Source organism: Eublepharis macularius, chromosome 10 (assembly GCF_028583425.1).
Source record: "Eublepharis macularius isolate TG4126 chromosome 10, MPM_Emac_v1.0, whole genome shotgun sequence".
In the NCBI taxonomy this organism is placed as follows: domain Eukaryota; kingdom Metazoa; phylum Chordata; class Lepidosauria; order Squamata; family Eublepharidae; genus Eublepharis; species Eublepharis macularius.
In genome coordinates, this window is record NC_072799.1 from 13,367,356 (window position 1) to 13,383,496 (window position 16,141).

At 46.4% G+C, this 16,141-nt stretch overlaps 1 protein-coding gene across 1 annotated transcript in view; it reads left to right on the plus strand.

The window, feature by feature from the left end:
* The window catches only part of FRAS1 (Fraser extracellular matrix complex subunit 1), a 217,964-nt gene that overhangs the window by 86,771 nt on the left and 115,052 nt on the right, over nucleotides 1-16,141 (plus strand). Inside the window, exons 17-20 of the mRNA XM_054990228.1 lie at nucleotides 4,264-4,410; nucleotides 6,816-6,956; nucleotides 8,144-8,284; nucleotides 10,502-10,642. Of these exons, the coding sequence (XP_054846203.1) occupies nucleotides 4,264-4,410; nucleotides 6,816-6,956; nucleotides 8,144-8,284; nucleotides 10,502-10,642 (570 nt within the window). The remainder of the gene's footprint in view (nucleotides 1-4,263; nucleotides 4,411-6,815; nucleotides 6,957-8,143; nucleotides 8,285-10,501; nucleotides 10,643-16,141) is intronic.

Sequence of the window (16,141 nt, forward strand, 5' to 3'; positions counted from 1 at the left end):
AAATACAACCAATTGTAAAAAAACAACCCCAAGTGGCAAAGATTCCATGATATATTATGGCTGGTTAAAAGCCCGTTGAAATAATTCTGCCTTGCATACCCTGCAGAACTTAATGCTTGGTTGCGCTTGTGCAGAACTCCCAGTGTCTCATTTGGTTTGGCCCCGTGTTTCATTCTGAGAGCAGCTGTAGCATAGTGGTTAAGTGGCTGGGCTGCGAATCACCATTCTGCTAGTTCGAATCTCATTACTGCCACTCCTCTCAGCCCCAACTGAGCCCCAACTCCCCAGCTATATTGTGTGCAGTGAACAGTTCTTATTATCCCCACAATACAGCTGGGGACCTGAAGCTGAGAGGCTCGACCAAGGCCACCTGCTGAGCTCATGGCAGTAGTGGGATTCGAACCAGCAGAGTGGTGATTTGCAGCCCGGCCACTTAACCACTACGCTACATCAGCTACTGGAAAAGTTCTACAATTCCATGGGAAGATGCTTGCTTTGCATGCAGAAGATCACAGGCTCAGTCCCCACCATTTCTGCTTGGAAGCCGATGTGGTATAGTGATTAGAGTGGCAGACTAAGATCTGGGAGATCCACGTTTGAATCTCCACTCTGCCCTGGAAGCTCACTGAGTGGAAGCTTGCCAATATCTTTCTTTCATCCTAACCTACCTCACAGGTTTGTTGTTGTGAGAAAATGGAAGAAAAGAGAACAATGTTGTAAACTGCTTTTGGTCCTCATTACAGGAAAGGTGGGGTATAAGTAAATAAGAAATAAAAAGGAAATCCAGGTAGCAATGCTAGGACAGAGCCACTGGAGAGAGATACAGTGAAATCCTAAGCAGAGTTACTCCAGTCTAAGCTCATTGAAATCAGTTAGCTTATACTGGAGTAACTCTGTTTAGGATTGCACAGATTTGAATCTAGAGAATCAAATATGATGGTGGGTTTATTGATACTTCTTGTGGATATATTTGCAAGAACAACCCAGAACTGTGAGTTAGCATGCTGTAGATGCATGTTCCATAATACTTTTCTAAAACTATTTTTTGAATGTTTTATGAATCTGCTGCCCACTCCAAGTCCCAGGGAAAGAGAAAGATAGATACTGAAATAAAATAAAGATGTGAGAATTGGCTTCAAAGGGATGAAAATCTTCCTTGATCCAAGAATTTTGGCAAAAGTGCATTATGTAACGGACCAAGACGTGCATCATTGAAACTAATTCACTAAAAAGAGCATTTAAAAAAAAAAGTTTCATGTCAAGTAATGCTAATAAAAACACTGCAAAGGCAGTGCTGTCTTAACTGGCTCACACTGTAAATTTTATTCTGTCTTTTCCCCGTCATTTTGAATAATGTGTCACTGGTATATCTTGCAGTTTGCAAATGTACCCCATCGTACGTCTAATTATTAGCTATTTCTTTGCTCTGTTAATCCACACATCTTCTTAGACGTGTTGCAAATCTTAATTAATTAAGCCTTGTGACACCCCTCTGGAATTGATGAAATGAGACAGATGCAGTCGCATAGAAAATGAGATAAATAAGTGATTTTAGGCAGAGGATTAAGGGAGGGGAAAGTGGTGGTATAATGTCAGCCTCTCCGTGGATAACAGCTTGTGCACTTTTCAAGAGGGAAACTTTATGCAGAAGAGGCCTTGGTCTTTGGGGTGTCATGACGTGAACACCCCAAACCCCCATTTAACACAGTCTTACAAACTTTAATACTTTTAATCATCTTAGCTTCTCACTGAAAGGCATGTGGTAGACATTCTAGGGTTGCCAGCCTCCAGTTGGTGGCTGGAGATCTCCTGGAATTACAACTGATCTCCATGCCTGAGAAATCAGTTCTCTGGAGGAAAAAAGGCGACTTTGGAGGGTGGACTTCATGGCCTGCCGATGTCCCTCCCCTCCCCAAACTGCACCCTGAACAGGCTCTACTCCTAAAACCTCCAGGAATTCTCCAACCTGAAGCTGGCAACCCAACTCACCCAGACCTCATTCTGTACTACTTCAGAGTACCTAAACAGGAAAGAATCATGTTGCACCTTAAAGACCAATAGGTATATTTGACTAGAAGCTACCTGGGATACAGCCGCCTGCATCCTCTGATACAGGAATTGCAACCTCAGTCCACAGATAGACAGATGGACAAATAAACAAACAGATGCACTCGGAAGGGAGGATTAACGATGTACAGTGAGTTAAAAGGCCATGATATGCCAGAGACATCATCTGTGCCATTCCTAGACAAAACTCAAAAGAAAAGCGTGCAACCACAATCGAGGCAATTGATAACCTCATCTGTCTCTAGTAAATTTTATCTCACCTTCTCACTATTGGCAATGTGACAATATATGGGTCAAACTAGATGTGACCTGGAAGATAAGGGCCATTTCCAGACGGCTTACCTGCCTCCGGAACGTCGCGCCATGTTGCAGGGAAAACGCGGTATTTTGCGTTTTCCCCGCAACATGGCGCGACGTTCCGGAGGCAGGTAAGCCGTCTGGAAACGGCCCAGGACAGGCCATGATTTTAACTGCTGCTGATATCCCTGAGTTCTCTTCTGCTCTACTTTCTAGACAGTTTTGATAGTGGGCTGCAGGGAGAAGGGATTTGAACCAAGCTATGATGGAGGGGTTAAACTTCCTCACTGTACCAGTTTTTTTAAAAAATAATTTTTATTGATAATACTTATTCTCCATACAATGATTAAATAGAATTTGTACAATGTAAAATACAACTAACAAATTACAAAATTCCAAACTTTTAAAATTCCCAGTTTCAAAATTACAACATTCCAAAAATTTCAAACTGTCAGACTTTCATAATTACAAAATTTCTGAGAGAGTTGATAACTAGTACAGAACTATGAAAAAGTTTGCAAAGTGATGAAATACAGAAATTTACAAATATTTTAAACATATTTTAAAACCTGAAAGAACTTTAGACCTGGATGAGAACTGTTACTTTCTAGATACTCAAAAAACGGAAACCACTTCTCCGCAAAATTTGTATTATATGGAAAATGCTCTGCCTGATAAATCTTATCAGCCAATTTTTCAGAGATAAAATGATCCCAAATTTTTGTGAGCCAATTTTCAATCGTCAGGACTTGCTGAGACTTCCATAAGGTTCACTTATGAACTGTACTAGTTTTCCAAAAATCTCTGCCCTCTCCTCTGCTATTTACTCTGTCAGGGAAATGATAAAGGTGCACTGGTTTTCAGTTGAAGGACACATATCATCTTGGAGCGGGGGATTTAAGACAGGAAAATGGCATAAGGGGAAAGGACTGAAGGCAGTCTCCCCAGCCCCACAGATACAGTTCATCCCCCTCTCTCCGTGAGAGATTATGGACCTCTAACATTTCAAGGGCCTTGACCTGGATAGCCCAGGTGAGCCTGATCTTGTCAGATCTCAGAAGCTAAGCAGAGTTGGCCTTAGTATTTGGATGGGAGACTGCTTACGAAGACCAGGGTTGTAGAGGCAGGCAATGGCAAACCACCTCTGTTAGTCTCTTGCCATGAAAACCCCACCAGGGGCCACCATAAGTCAGCTATGACTTGAGGGCACTCTTCACCACGACCCACATCTCATGGAGTTGGTTCTGATAGCAACTGGTCACCAAGAGACTCTCTGAAATGCTTTGAACACTGAAGAACTCTGGCATATCATCAGGCAAGATCATTTTTTAAAATTTTTGCAACGCCGCTCTGGCTCCAAACTTGACCAGCAGTTTTCGCTGGCTTTATTTCTCCTGGCCTACACACAAACTGTGCAGAGAGGTGCCAAGCTTCATCTCTACTCTCTAGCTAGGGTTGCTATCTCCAACTTGGGAAATTCCTGGAGATTTGGTGGCAGAGCCTGGGGAGGGTGGCATTTGGGAAGCAGAGGGAACTCCGTAGGGATATGATTCCTGACAACCTTCCCTCCATAGTTGCCATTTTCCCCAGGGGAAGTGATCTGGAGATCAGTTGGAATTCTGGGACAACTCCAAACGCCACCTGGAGGATGGCAGCCCTACCTCCAGCATGCTGCACTGACCACTAATGGTTTGGTCAACGCTGCTGGGCGCAAGGAGTTCCCCTTCCAAGCCTATCCCATTGCACAGTGAATGATGGGCTGTTGCAGGAATAGCCGTACAGCAGATGATGCCACTGAAGATGAGAGAGAGCGGCTTGTTCAAAACAAGTGTCATCAGAGACTTCCTCGCTCATGATCTCTGAACTGGTCCAGGTCTAAGTTCTTATCTCTCCTTCCAGCTTGCAGTGGTCCGTGTCTGAGCTGTGACTCAGGAACTGCTTGTACTGCCTGCAGAGACTCATCCAAAGTCTTGCTGTTTGGTGAATGCCAGTACGACAGCTGCGCACCTCAGTATTACCTGGACTTCTCTTCCAAGACCTGCAAAGGTGAGAACAAAAATCCAGATTTGCTCATGCTGGATCATGACAATAAGTAGCCTGACCCACCAGTCTAGTTGAAAGCGCAGCAAAGGTCCCTAGGGGTGCTTTTTTCATGCTATCGCCATCAGCAGCCATTTCCCCCCCCTCTGTGGGCTTTTCTGAATATTATCTACTATCACGTGTTTCAATGAGGACCAAGAAAATTATGGATCTTTTCCTTGCAAATTGGTGTGTGAATGACCCGCAAGCCTCTTCCAAGAAGCAGTCCGGTTTTTGAAATCTATTCTGCCGGTGGTTCTGGTGAATGATAAGTGAGCGTAGCTTTATTGCTTTTAAATAAGATTTTGTGTATTGACTAGATTTTTCTCTGGCTTATAAATATTGCAAGAGTGAATACACACTCTTGTCCGAAGTCTTTAAAAACCACGTGACTTCAGAGAACCCCCCCCCCAATCTCTTCCAGGTGTTACGTTGCTTCATGGGACAAGAATAATATATAGAGAGTGCCATTTTCAGTTCTTTACAGTTTTACTATAAGTACATTATAGTTTAAGATTTCTTTCTGTCTTCTTCTTACATTCTTACGTGCCGTCAAGTTGCATCCAACATAGCGACCCCAGCAAGGGGCTTTCAAGGCAAGTGAGAAGCAGAGGGGGTTTGCCGTGGCCTTCCTCTGCAGAGCGAGCCCAGTCTTCTCTGGTGGTCTCCCATCCATTCTGACTGGGGCCGACTTTCCTTAGCTTCCAAGATCTGATGGGATCGGGCTATATATCCTGCTGTCTTCCCTTCCCATCCTCCTCTTAGGGGTTTTCATATAATTTTCTATCTTGATGGTTGTTGTGGGTTTCCCATACAAATGACCTGCCAACATCTTTTCCACACTGTGACACTGAGAGATCTCTGTCTTTTGGTGCTACACCTCTGAAGATGCCAGCCACAGCTGCTGGCGAAACGTCAGGAACTACAATGCCAAGACCATGGCAATACAGCCCGGAAAACCCACAACAACCATCGTTCTCCGGCCGTGAAAGCCTTCGACAATACAATTTCTGTCTTGAGTTAACCACTTTTTAAGCATCATTTTCTGGACATTGAGGGGATAATTAGAAGTTGAAGCAAGTTGAGAGCAGAGCACCCTGATTAATAAGAGGCTCTTGACATAGCATTTTCTGTTCCGAGTGTGTATACCAAGGGGACAGGAATTTGGGAATTACTACAAGCGCAGCAGAAATGCATTAAAAGCAGGGGGCAGGAAGTTCACACACCCCTCTTGAATGAAGGGGTTACTGTTCCCTGTACCCCTCTCCTACAATTCACCAACCCTTTCACTCTATTATCCTATGTCAAAACACCCTGGCTTTCCTCCAAGGAACTCAGGACAGCTTACGTGGCTCTTTCTCCCGTTTCTTATTCCACAACAACAAGGTAGGTTAGGCTGAGGAACAGTGACTGACCCAAATCACTTAGCAAGCCTCTTGACTTAATACTGGGTTTCTCAGGTTCTGGTCCGATATTCTAAACATTACACTCCACTGGCTCATACCGGCTGCAAACCTCTCTTCCTCCCCACAAATACCTTTCTTTAACAAAACGTTTCCTGAAACACCCAAGACTCACCTTACTGGCCCGTCTATTGCTATCTCTCTTCCTCTGTCTCATATGCCCTCCTCCATAGTCAATGCTCCACCCCTGTTTTAGCTGTTGTAGAACTGACACCCTCCAGGTGTCAGCACATCTTTGTGCCATTTCCCATCTAGCGCACTGTTAGTGCTAAATAAACCCACAGACATGTTCATAATAGGACTGCCTTTTCCTCTAGCTCTTACATGCCAATCCCAAGAGGCCCCCACTGGCTGCCTGGAGCAGCAACCAAGACGAGGCTCATCTTCTCCTCTTCCTCGTTCAATTTATTCCTCTTCCTTCTGAAAATTCATTTTGACTGCGGGAGCAATGTCACCTTCATCATCAATTCGGCCAGCTTAATTAGCAGCACTTATGGGACATCCCCGATGTCTCAGTGCAAGGAAGATGAGAGATTTATGATTTAACTGTGGCGTAGTGGACCGGCAAGCGATGAGTATTCATGCTCAGTGTTAGAAGGTAGCAGCCACAGGCTCCTAAAGGAGGCTATCTGTTCTGTTCCGACTATTTGGCCAGACCCCTGATGGTGAAAAGCACCAGCCTGTGCCCATGTTTAACATTACTGGGAAATGTTAAACCCCAGAGAAGAATCCCTGTTATTCTAAGACGATCTCTCCTTATGTGTCTCTCCCCCCCCTTTGCTATCTTACATCTGTTCCGCTGTTCTTTCTTTGCCCTTCAGCACATCTGCAGTCAGTACGCTGTCTGCTGTGTGTTAAGACACACAGCGTCTCCATTGGAAATGTTTTTGTTTTAAATCAATGTTCTAGAGTGCGACTGGAGCTGCAACGCCTGCCACGGTCCCCAGAGCACCGACTGTTTGCAATGCATGGAGGGATACGTCCTCCACGATGGCGCCTGCATGGAACAGTGCCCGTCGGCTTTCTACAAGGAATCTGACACATGCCAAAGTAAGTCTGCGAGGTTCCCACATGGTGTTAACGCCCAGGCAAAATGGGACCAGGTGGAGGCCAAGAGGGCAAGGCGGAGGGGAGCAGAAGTGAACCAGGGCCAGAGATGGCAGCCATAGCAGCATCACAGTCCCCTTGTTACTTATACCAGATAGCAGCTCTAACTTGGAAGCATTGTGCAGGTCACCTCTTACCTTGGTGTGTGTAGTATTGCTTCCCGCTCTCCAAGACATTATGATCCTCATTTCCCACCTGGTCCTATTGCTGAGCAAGACTCTGGTTTGCTAGTGTGGCTTACAACCCTGCAGTGCCTGGCTTCAGAAGTATAACATGGAATCTGAATGTCCTTGGGCTTCATTTTCTATGCCCTCCTCTGGACTCTGGGCGTGACCCCTTTGGACTGTCAGGCTGGCACTCTCTTATCCAGAGATCTGTCAAGTGATGGGGCAGAGCACCTGAGAACAATATTCTCTTAGTGTTTGGAGCAATGGCTGGACCATTTTCCACAGGCCAGTTTAGCTAGGGATCCTGGAAGTGTTTCGCGATCTTCTGGGCATGGAGCAGGAATCACTGAGGCAGCCGTGGGCAGGGGGGGGGGGGAGTTATGAATTTCCTGCATTGTGCAGGGGGTTGGACTAGAACTGTGATTCTCGAAAGCTTATGCTACAATAAAATTGGTTAGTCTTAAAGGTGCTACTGGACTCTTTTTGATTTTCCTTCCAACCCTATGATTCTGTGATTCTGTTCTATGATTCAACGATTTCAAGGGGTTCTATTGGTAGATTAGAACATTCAATAGCCATAAAGGCCAGGGCTATAAGCATGAATGTGAGTCAAGCCCTACAACAGCAAGTAAGCTGACATACCCTCTGTGTTATGTAGGTTCTTCTAAATGGCTTCTAACCTACCAGTCCTCACCAGCCATTTAACCCTAAGGATAGAATGAGGGCCAAGCTACAAGTGACGAATGACACTTGGATGGCGAGTGGATCAAGTGGAGAGCAAGTGGAGGGCAAGTGAACAGGGAGGAATACACTTGCCGTTCAAGTGTCATTCGTCACTTGTAGTTTGGCCCTGTATTGCCCTAAGCTCCTCTGAGGAAGGGCCGCACCCAAAGAAATCTCTGTATGTACATTTAGACCTAAGAAAATTGATTTTTGTGTCTTTTGTGTGTGTATTTTTTTCAGGATGTGATGCCCACTGCCTTGAGTGCCATGCGCCCGGTGAATGCAGCCGCTGCGAAGCCCCGTTTCTTCTCTTGGATTCACAGTGCGTCATGGAATGTGGGAAACTGTACTACGCAGACCACGGAGAGCAAAAATGCTCAGGTGAATCGAAGGGGATTAAAGTTTAAAACACTCTTGAATTGACACGCAGCAGCTTTGACACAAAGACAAAGAAAGGAGACTTTTACATCTAGCGGTGGAAGATTTCAAAAGTAGAATTGATGTGAGAGCATTACAGAAGGAGTTACAATAATGAGGTGTGGCATTTGAAGACAAGAGGAGGGCCTTGAAAACTGCAAGTTTCTCACCAGCAAATTACGTTTGGTCCAATAGCAACAGCATGATAGAGTTTTATAGAATTATGTCTAGTGTAATAAGGTGGATAGAGAGGAACTTGTGTCTCCGTTTTCCTCTTCCCCCACTTTGTATAATACTAGAATTCAGGGTTCGCTATGTAAATTGGCTGCCAGTAGAAGTAGTTAACTTATTTACTCAGGGCTCATTTTGAGGGGGAACGCACAGGAACGCAGTTCCGGCAATTCTCCAAAAAGGTCACATGTCAGGTGGCCCCGCCCATCTGACTCTCGGCCATTTTGGGCCTGTTTGGGCCTGGATTGGGGCCGAAGCAACCTGGATTGGGCCTCTGACGGGTGGTGGATCGCTCTCCCACTCAGCAGTGGCCCGATCCTGACCATTTTGGGCACCTTTTCAGCCATTTTTAGCCCCTTTTGTCATTTTGGGCTCAATTTCGGCCCTGAATGGCCAGAATTGGGTCCAAAACAGCCAGAATAGGTGATGTCAGGGGGTGTGGCATATGCAAATCAGTTATACTAATGGCACACTTCTGGTGATGGCAAGAGGTGTGGCATATACTAATAAGTTATGCTATGAGTTATGCTAATGAGTTCCTCCAGCTCTTTTTCTACAAAATGACCCCTGTATCTGCCTATCACATTTTTAGCCTGCCCTTCTTCCAACGTGGTTCTCCTCTCCTCCATTTTATCTTCACAACAACCCTATGAGAAAGGTTATGCTGAGAGTGAGTACCTGGCCCAGTAAGTTTCAGGGCTGACTGGAGATTTAGGCCTGCATTTCTCAATCCTCATCCAACACTCCAGCCATTACACCTCACTTCTTCACACAGGCCTAGATAACATGGAAGTCTTCTGTATGTTGTCTCATGCTCTCCTTACAGACTTCCCAAACATTTGTGCCTTTCCATATTTATAGCTGGAAGGACACCAAAGGTCATCTTGGTGCACAATGCAGGAAATTCACAGCTATCTACCTCCCCCAGTGACCCCCTAACCTATGCCCAGAGGGCGGTAAAAAACGTCCAGGATCCTCGGCCATGTAGCATGTAGACCCATTTCATTCTTTACAACAATAAACTCTCAGTGAGAGATATTAAAGCTCCTGGAATATAGTCTTCTGAAACGCTGGGCATATGTGAAGCATACTTTCCATGTGCATATATGAAGCTACTCTCTCCACTGAAATGAAGGGGGAAACTGTGGACGCCGGAGTTCTGTCTGTGCAGATGGGCCCTCATGTGTTCACGGAGATCAGGGTAGAAGGCAGCAAAGAAACCTTCGTGATTTCTCATAAAGGGAGTTTGCCTCTTGAAAGCTCAGACTATCTTGTTGGTCTTTAAGGTGCTCCTGGTCTTGAATTGAGTTTGACCTCTTATACTTTTCATAACAAAGTCACAACAATAAGGGACTTATTTCCTAAGACCAGACAATACCACTAATGGTGAGTCCGAAGCCAGCCGTGCTGGGCAAAGGCCCACAGCCACTTCCGGGTTCCACCCTGCAGGGACCCAAGCCAAAGTAGGGCAGGGAAGTAGGCCTCAGAAATGCCATCCCACACAACGGCTGGGCCGAGTTGGGGCAAGGTCGTCTGGCCCGCCATGGCTCAGGTGTTGGGCCTTACCCTGGGGGCAGGTTCTTGGGGGAAAGGGTGGGGGCTTCATTGAGGAAAGGATAAAAGGAAACCCCAGCCAGGGAGGAGAAAGGGAGGACTGTCCCTGCTGTAAGGGCAACTTCCTGGCTGGGGAGAGGGTTTAGGGGCTTACCACCCCACCTTCTCTCCCACTGTGTCTGAGGCCACTCAGGGGACCGCCCTCTGCAAAGCCCACTCAATGGCCCGGCGATTCAATGGGTGACCCAAAGCGGGGGACCACTCAGGGTGCAGCCAAGGACCACAGTGGCAAGGCAGCAGCAGACGGGCAAGACACAGGCCAGGCCAGGCCAGGCCAACGGGGAGCATTACAAGGTGTTCTCCTTTCAAGGGCTTTTGTTTTTCTTATCGTGCTAGCTTGTCCCGAGAGATGCCTGGAATGTGACGGATCCGGTCAGTGCCGTGCATGTGACACCACCACGTTTCTGCAGGAAGGGCGTTGTGTTTCTGACTGCGGCCGTGGTTTCTACAGCCATTCTCAGAAAAGGGAGTGTGAAGGTGAGTGTCTTTCAGAGCCCTGCATGCCTAGGCATTGGCAGTAAAGCTGCGCCATGGGTTTGTTTGTTTTTTAGTGCTTTCCTGCCACAGCTGCTTGTGGCCACCGTTTTCTACACTGCAGTCCTGGAGTGCTTTTAAAAAAATAGCTCACTGCTATAGTAGTCCGTGACCTAGATAGCCCAGATGAGCCTGATCTCGTCAGATCCCAGAAGCTAAGCAGGGTTGGCCTTGGTAGTAATTGGATGGGAGACCTCCAGCAAAGACCAGGGTTGCAGGGGGAGTCAATAGCAAATCACCTCTGATAGTTTCTTGCCATGAAAACCCCACCAGCGGTCGCCATGTCAGCTATGACTTGAGGGCACCACCGCCACCAATTGCTATAGTATACCGATTACTGATTTTAATGAGAGAAAAGTCTCCCAGTGGCACAACAGGGAAAAGGGCTGCTGCAAGAGACTGGTGGTAGGAAAATGGTGCCCATGGGGGTAAGACTTTTGAAAATGTGCACCCTCTTGTCGAGATGGCATGCTAATGCGCTTGTACTACACTGCTCCCAAGAATGCTGTAGCAAAGAAGGTTTGGAAAAGGGTGTACTAAGGATGGGGAAAACCTGGAAAGAGGCTAGAGGGCCATGTTATGTGGATGCTGCAAACAAACATTCCAGTTAGGAAGCAAAGGTAGAGAAAAACCTTCATGTGGAAGCAGCATTTGTTTCTTTTATTAACTTTTGCTTCCCACCCCCCTCCAGATGCTTTAAAAAACTACCTACTAATTTGACATAGCTGTTCATAAAAAGATTTGCCAGTGTCCCAAAATAATTCTTTAGAATTATTAATTCTTGAAGAACCGTTCTGGTTATGTTTTGACTTTTCTTAAGAAGAAAATCACCACCTTTCATAAGACACATTCCATTTTTCTTTGCATACAAAAATAACCGCCACTAGCCACAAGAACAAAACTTTTATCATGACGTCTGTGACAGCCATTAGAGCTATGAAAATATTCTCTCTTTTGGAACATTAGGTCTAAAAAAAATTTAGAACCCGTTTGTCTCCATTTGCCTTTATCAAAGGGTGCCATATTGAATCTACTTTCTTAACATTCACATTATTTTGCAAAGCGGTAAATCTGATCAAAGAGTATCTCTCCTTTATTTTCTCAAATCATTGCTGTATCCTAGGAGGGGTATTTAACTTCCGGTGTCTTACAAAAATCAATCTTGCTGCCTTGATTAAATTCAAAATAACTCTAGATTCCTTGGGGAGCTTTCAGGGCCAGATCTAGGGTTGCCGGCACCCAGGGCAACCCTAGTCTGACCCCTCGTGTGCGCTGTGCGCGTGCATGCTCCCGGCGCTGCGTGATGATGTCATTTCAGTGACATAATCACACAGGGTGGAGCGGTGGAGGCAGCATGCGGGGCTGGGAAGCTGCCCGCACCATTCGCCTTCCTGCAGGCGAATGGCGCAGGCAGCCTCGCAGCCCCCCGTGCTGCCTTTCGCTTGCCCAGCAGGACAGGGGGTGGCCGGCTTGCTGCCCATGCCCTGTCCTGCAGGGCAGGCAAAAGGCAGTGCAGGGGTCTGCGAGGCCACCCGTGCCATTCACCTGCCCTGCAGGACAGGGGGTGCCTGGCCGCCCCCTGTCCTGCGGGGCAGGTGAATGGCGTGGGTGCCCCCGCTGCCTTTTGCCTGCCCTGCAGGACAGGGGGTGCGCGGCAAGCCAACTGCCCCCTGTCCTGTGGGGGGGCGCCCGCGCTGCCGCCCGCCCGCTCCTGGCAGCTAGCAGCTGCTCCCGGTGCTGCCTCCCTGGCAGTGCCAGGGGCAAACTACCCCCTCTGCCCCCCTCGATCTGGCCCTGGGAGCTTTGATACATAATTTAATAATGGGATCTGTGGCCTCAATGAAACCCCAGCACCCATGCCCTGGCTTAGTAGACCAACAGACATTCTCTGAAAATTATTAGCCTGTTGACAGAACCATTACATGTGTAGGAAATATGCATGAGGAGGCTTACAGAATCAACATATACTTGCAGAGGTGTTAGAGATTTTAGCTAGCCTGCTGAACCTGTGATAAATGCCACCAGTAAACTATTTTATGATGTTCTCTTTATATAAGAAGCAAACAGAAAAGGAAGAACCGTCGGAGCGTATATATCTTTCCAAACCTCAGTTGACACTTTACAACCAAGGTTCTCACTCTGCTTAGCTCGGTTTTTCCTAGCTTTACAATCTGAGTCTATGAATAGACTAGCAAGGATCCTGTTTTTCTTCTGCAGACCGACATGGCTACCCACCGGAAACTATTAATAAGACTCTATATTCTTGAAAACGTACGGTCCCCCTCCTTAAGTTGTTAGTTTTTCCCATCCAGTCACCCTCCTCGGAGTTTCCCTGTAAAGCACTTTCCAAGTCAGGCGGCTTTTCATTGCAGATATCCAAACACTGAAATGCTGGAATTACTAGCCATGGTGACACAGTTGAATGACGCTATCTGGTTACCAGAAACCAGAGCTTGAAAAATGTCAGAACCAGAAGTTTCCCTTTTTCTGAAGTGATCTCGATTGGAAACCTTGAAGCATGTCTAATTCCCTTGGCTGCTGAAACAAAGGATATATAGATGGTGGTCGTTTTATTCTATACGAACCCCATATTTGCAGTAGACTATTAATGACTGGATTGCCCTTACTACAAAATCCACATCTCTTTGATTTCTTTAATCCACAGAAATGTTTTTAAAGGCATTCTGATGAACAATAGTTCAGTTGCTGTTTCTGGACAGTCGAAGTCATCTACAACTCCTCTAATCAGGGCTTTTTTTCTGGGAAAAGAGGTGGTGGAAATCAGTGGGTTGCCCTTGGAGAAAATGGTCGCATGGATGGTGGCCCCGCCCCCTGATCTCCACACAGAGGGGAGTTGAGATTGCCCTCCCCTCTGTCTGGAGATCAGGGGGCGGGGCCACCAGCCATGTGACCATTTTCAAGAGGTTCCGGAACTCCGTTCCACCACGTTCCAGCTGAAAAAAAGCCCTGCCTCTAATAATCCCAACATGTTTTGCTGCTTCATGATAGAGCTTAATATTAGGGATTCCCATTCCTCCATTAATCCATTTATCTTATGCAGTTTTTCAGTTTGCCTTGGCATCTTTTTGTTTTATTGTTTAATAAATTTTGCTGTTCTTTCAACATTTAGTAGGGTTGCCAGCCTCTAGGCAAGGCGTGTATATCTGGAATTACAATGAATCTCCAGACAACAAAGATAAATTCACATGGAGAAAATGGCAGCTTTGGAGGTGGACTCTACGGCATTATACTGCACTGAGGTCCCACCCCTCCCTAAACCCCACCCTCTCCAGGCTCCACTTCCAAATCTCCAGGAATTTCCCAACGTGGTGCTGGCAAGCCTAATGTTTTTGCCAGGATTACCATGGAAAGATCGATCCATAGAAAACTCAGTTTTTGTAGTATCAACATTTTAACTGCAATTATATGTCCTAATGAGGACAATTTAAAAGTCTCCCCCAAAGCTCTTTCTGACATTTTCTTTTGGGTCTTGGATCATACATAGAAATAAAATAATAATAAAAATTGATTGTATTTTTGTTGGGGGAGATCTTATGGCTCCTTTATGCTAAATGGGGTGATTTCCACCAGTGGAACAAGCCTTTTTCCTCCTTCCACTGGAGCAAGGCTTTGGGCTTAGTGGAAGAAAGTCATAGGCCCCAGCCCAGAGTGTGTGTGTGAGTGTAAAGGGCCTTAAAGTGGCAATCGACTTATGGTGACCCTGTAGGATTTTCAAGGCAAGAGATGAGTAGAGATGGTTGGCCATTGCCTGCTGCTGTGTTGCAGCCCTGTTCTTCCTTGGTGGTCTGCTATCCAGCTACTAACTAGGGTAAGCAGGGCTCATTTTGAGGGGGAACGCACAGGAACGCAATTCCCGCAGTTCTCCAAAGAGGTCACATGTCAGGTGGCCCTGCCCATGTGACTCTAGGCCATTTGGGGCCCATTTCAGCCTGGATTGGGGCCAAAACAGCCTGGATCGGGCCTCTGACGGGTGGTGGATGACTCTCCCGCTCATCAGTGGCCTGATCCTGACCATTTTGAGCCCCTTTTTGGCCATTTTCAGCCCCTTTTTTGCCATTTTGGGCCAAATTTTGGCCCTGAATGGCCAGGATTGGGTCCAAAACAGCCAGGATAGTTGATGTCAGGGGGTGTGGCATATGCAAATCAGTTATACTAATTACACACGTCCGGTGATGGCAAGAGGCATGGCATATGCTAATGAGTTATGCTAATGAGTTCCTCCAGCTCTTTTTCTACAAAATGACCCCTGAGGGTAAGGGTGCCATTCCCCCATCTGGGGCAGAGAATCCCCTGTTCCCCCTTGCCCCCCGCCCCACTTAGTTGGTCAGTGGGAGGGTGTGCTTCTTGGGGCACCCCTTGGGGTGGGGTGCCCCTGGGTGGTGCGGCGCACTCCCGTGCCTGCAGTGGGACTGATTCAGGCTGAATTGCACCCTGCAGCCAGCCAATGCAGCCTCGTGCTCCCAGGCCGCCCTTTGACTCACGTGATGATGTCACTTCCCGGAAGTGACATCGTTGTGCAAGCTGGGTGCTGTGCGTGCGCACGAAAAACAAATCCATGAATGCAGTGAGGTAAGTGCCAGGCTTCCAATCTTCCACCGGGGGAGTTAGGGGACCTGACAACCCTAAACCTGGGCCAACCCTTGGAAGCTTAGCTTCCAAGATCTGACGAGATCAGGCTAGCTTGGCCATTTGTTCAGAGTATCCAACCCGGTAGATTTCTTTAAATAATTCTACCTTTCAGAAGTTTTTTAAAGGTGGCAGACAACTAATACACAGAGAAAAACAATATTCTTAAAAACTTCTCAGAATGTTTCATAAATCCGATGCAGAGCTTCAGTTTACAAAGCCGGGTTCTGAAACTATAAAACTGCTGAATAAAAAAGAACGCAACATCAGAAACAAACGGATCTAATGACAAGTTTTAAAAAACTGTGGCTGATTCTGTTTATGGTCTAAAACCCTCTTCCCTTTCTCGGCGTTCATTGTGTAATTAGAAAGTAGTAAAATTGCAACCACCCTGCAGGCAGAATACAGAAAAGTGGTAAATGTCTGAATCAAGAGTTTGAAAATACGAAAACTTCAGAAGATGTAGCTTTTAGCAAGCAAGTGTACAGCATGTTTTTGAAAGGCTTAACCCAAGTACAGACCACGCCCAACATTTTGCAAAAGACAACTGAGTCTGAGTACATTTTATCAAGGATTGCTCCCCGCTTGCAGCTAACTTATCCATGAGAAAATTATTTAATACTAGTCTTTATATGGTAATGGTGGTGGAGAGTGCTCTGAAGTCATAGCCGACTTATGGAAACCCCTGCTGGAGTTTCCAAGGCAAGTGACTAACAAGAGATGGTTTGCTATTGCCTGGCTCTGCAACCCTAGTCTTTGTTGTAGGTCTCCCATCCAATTACTAACCAAGGCCGA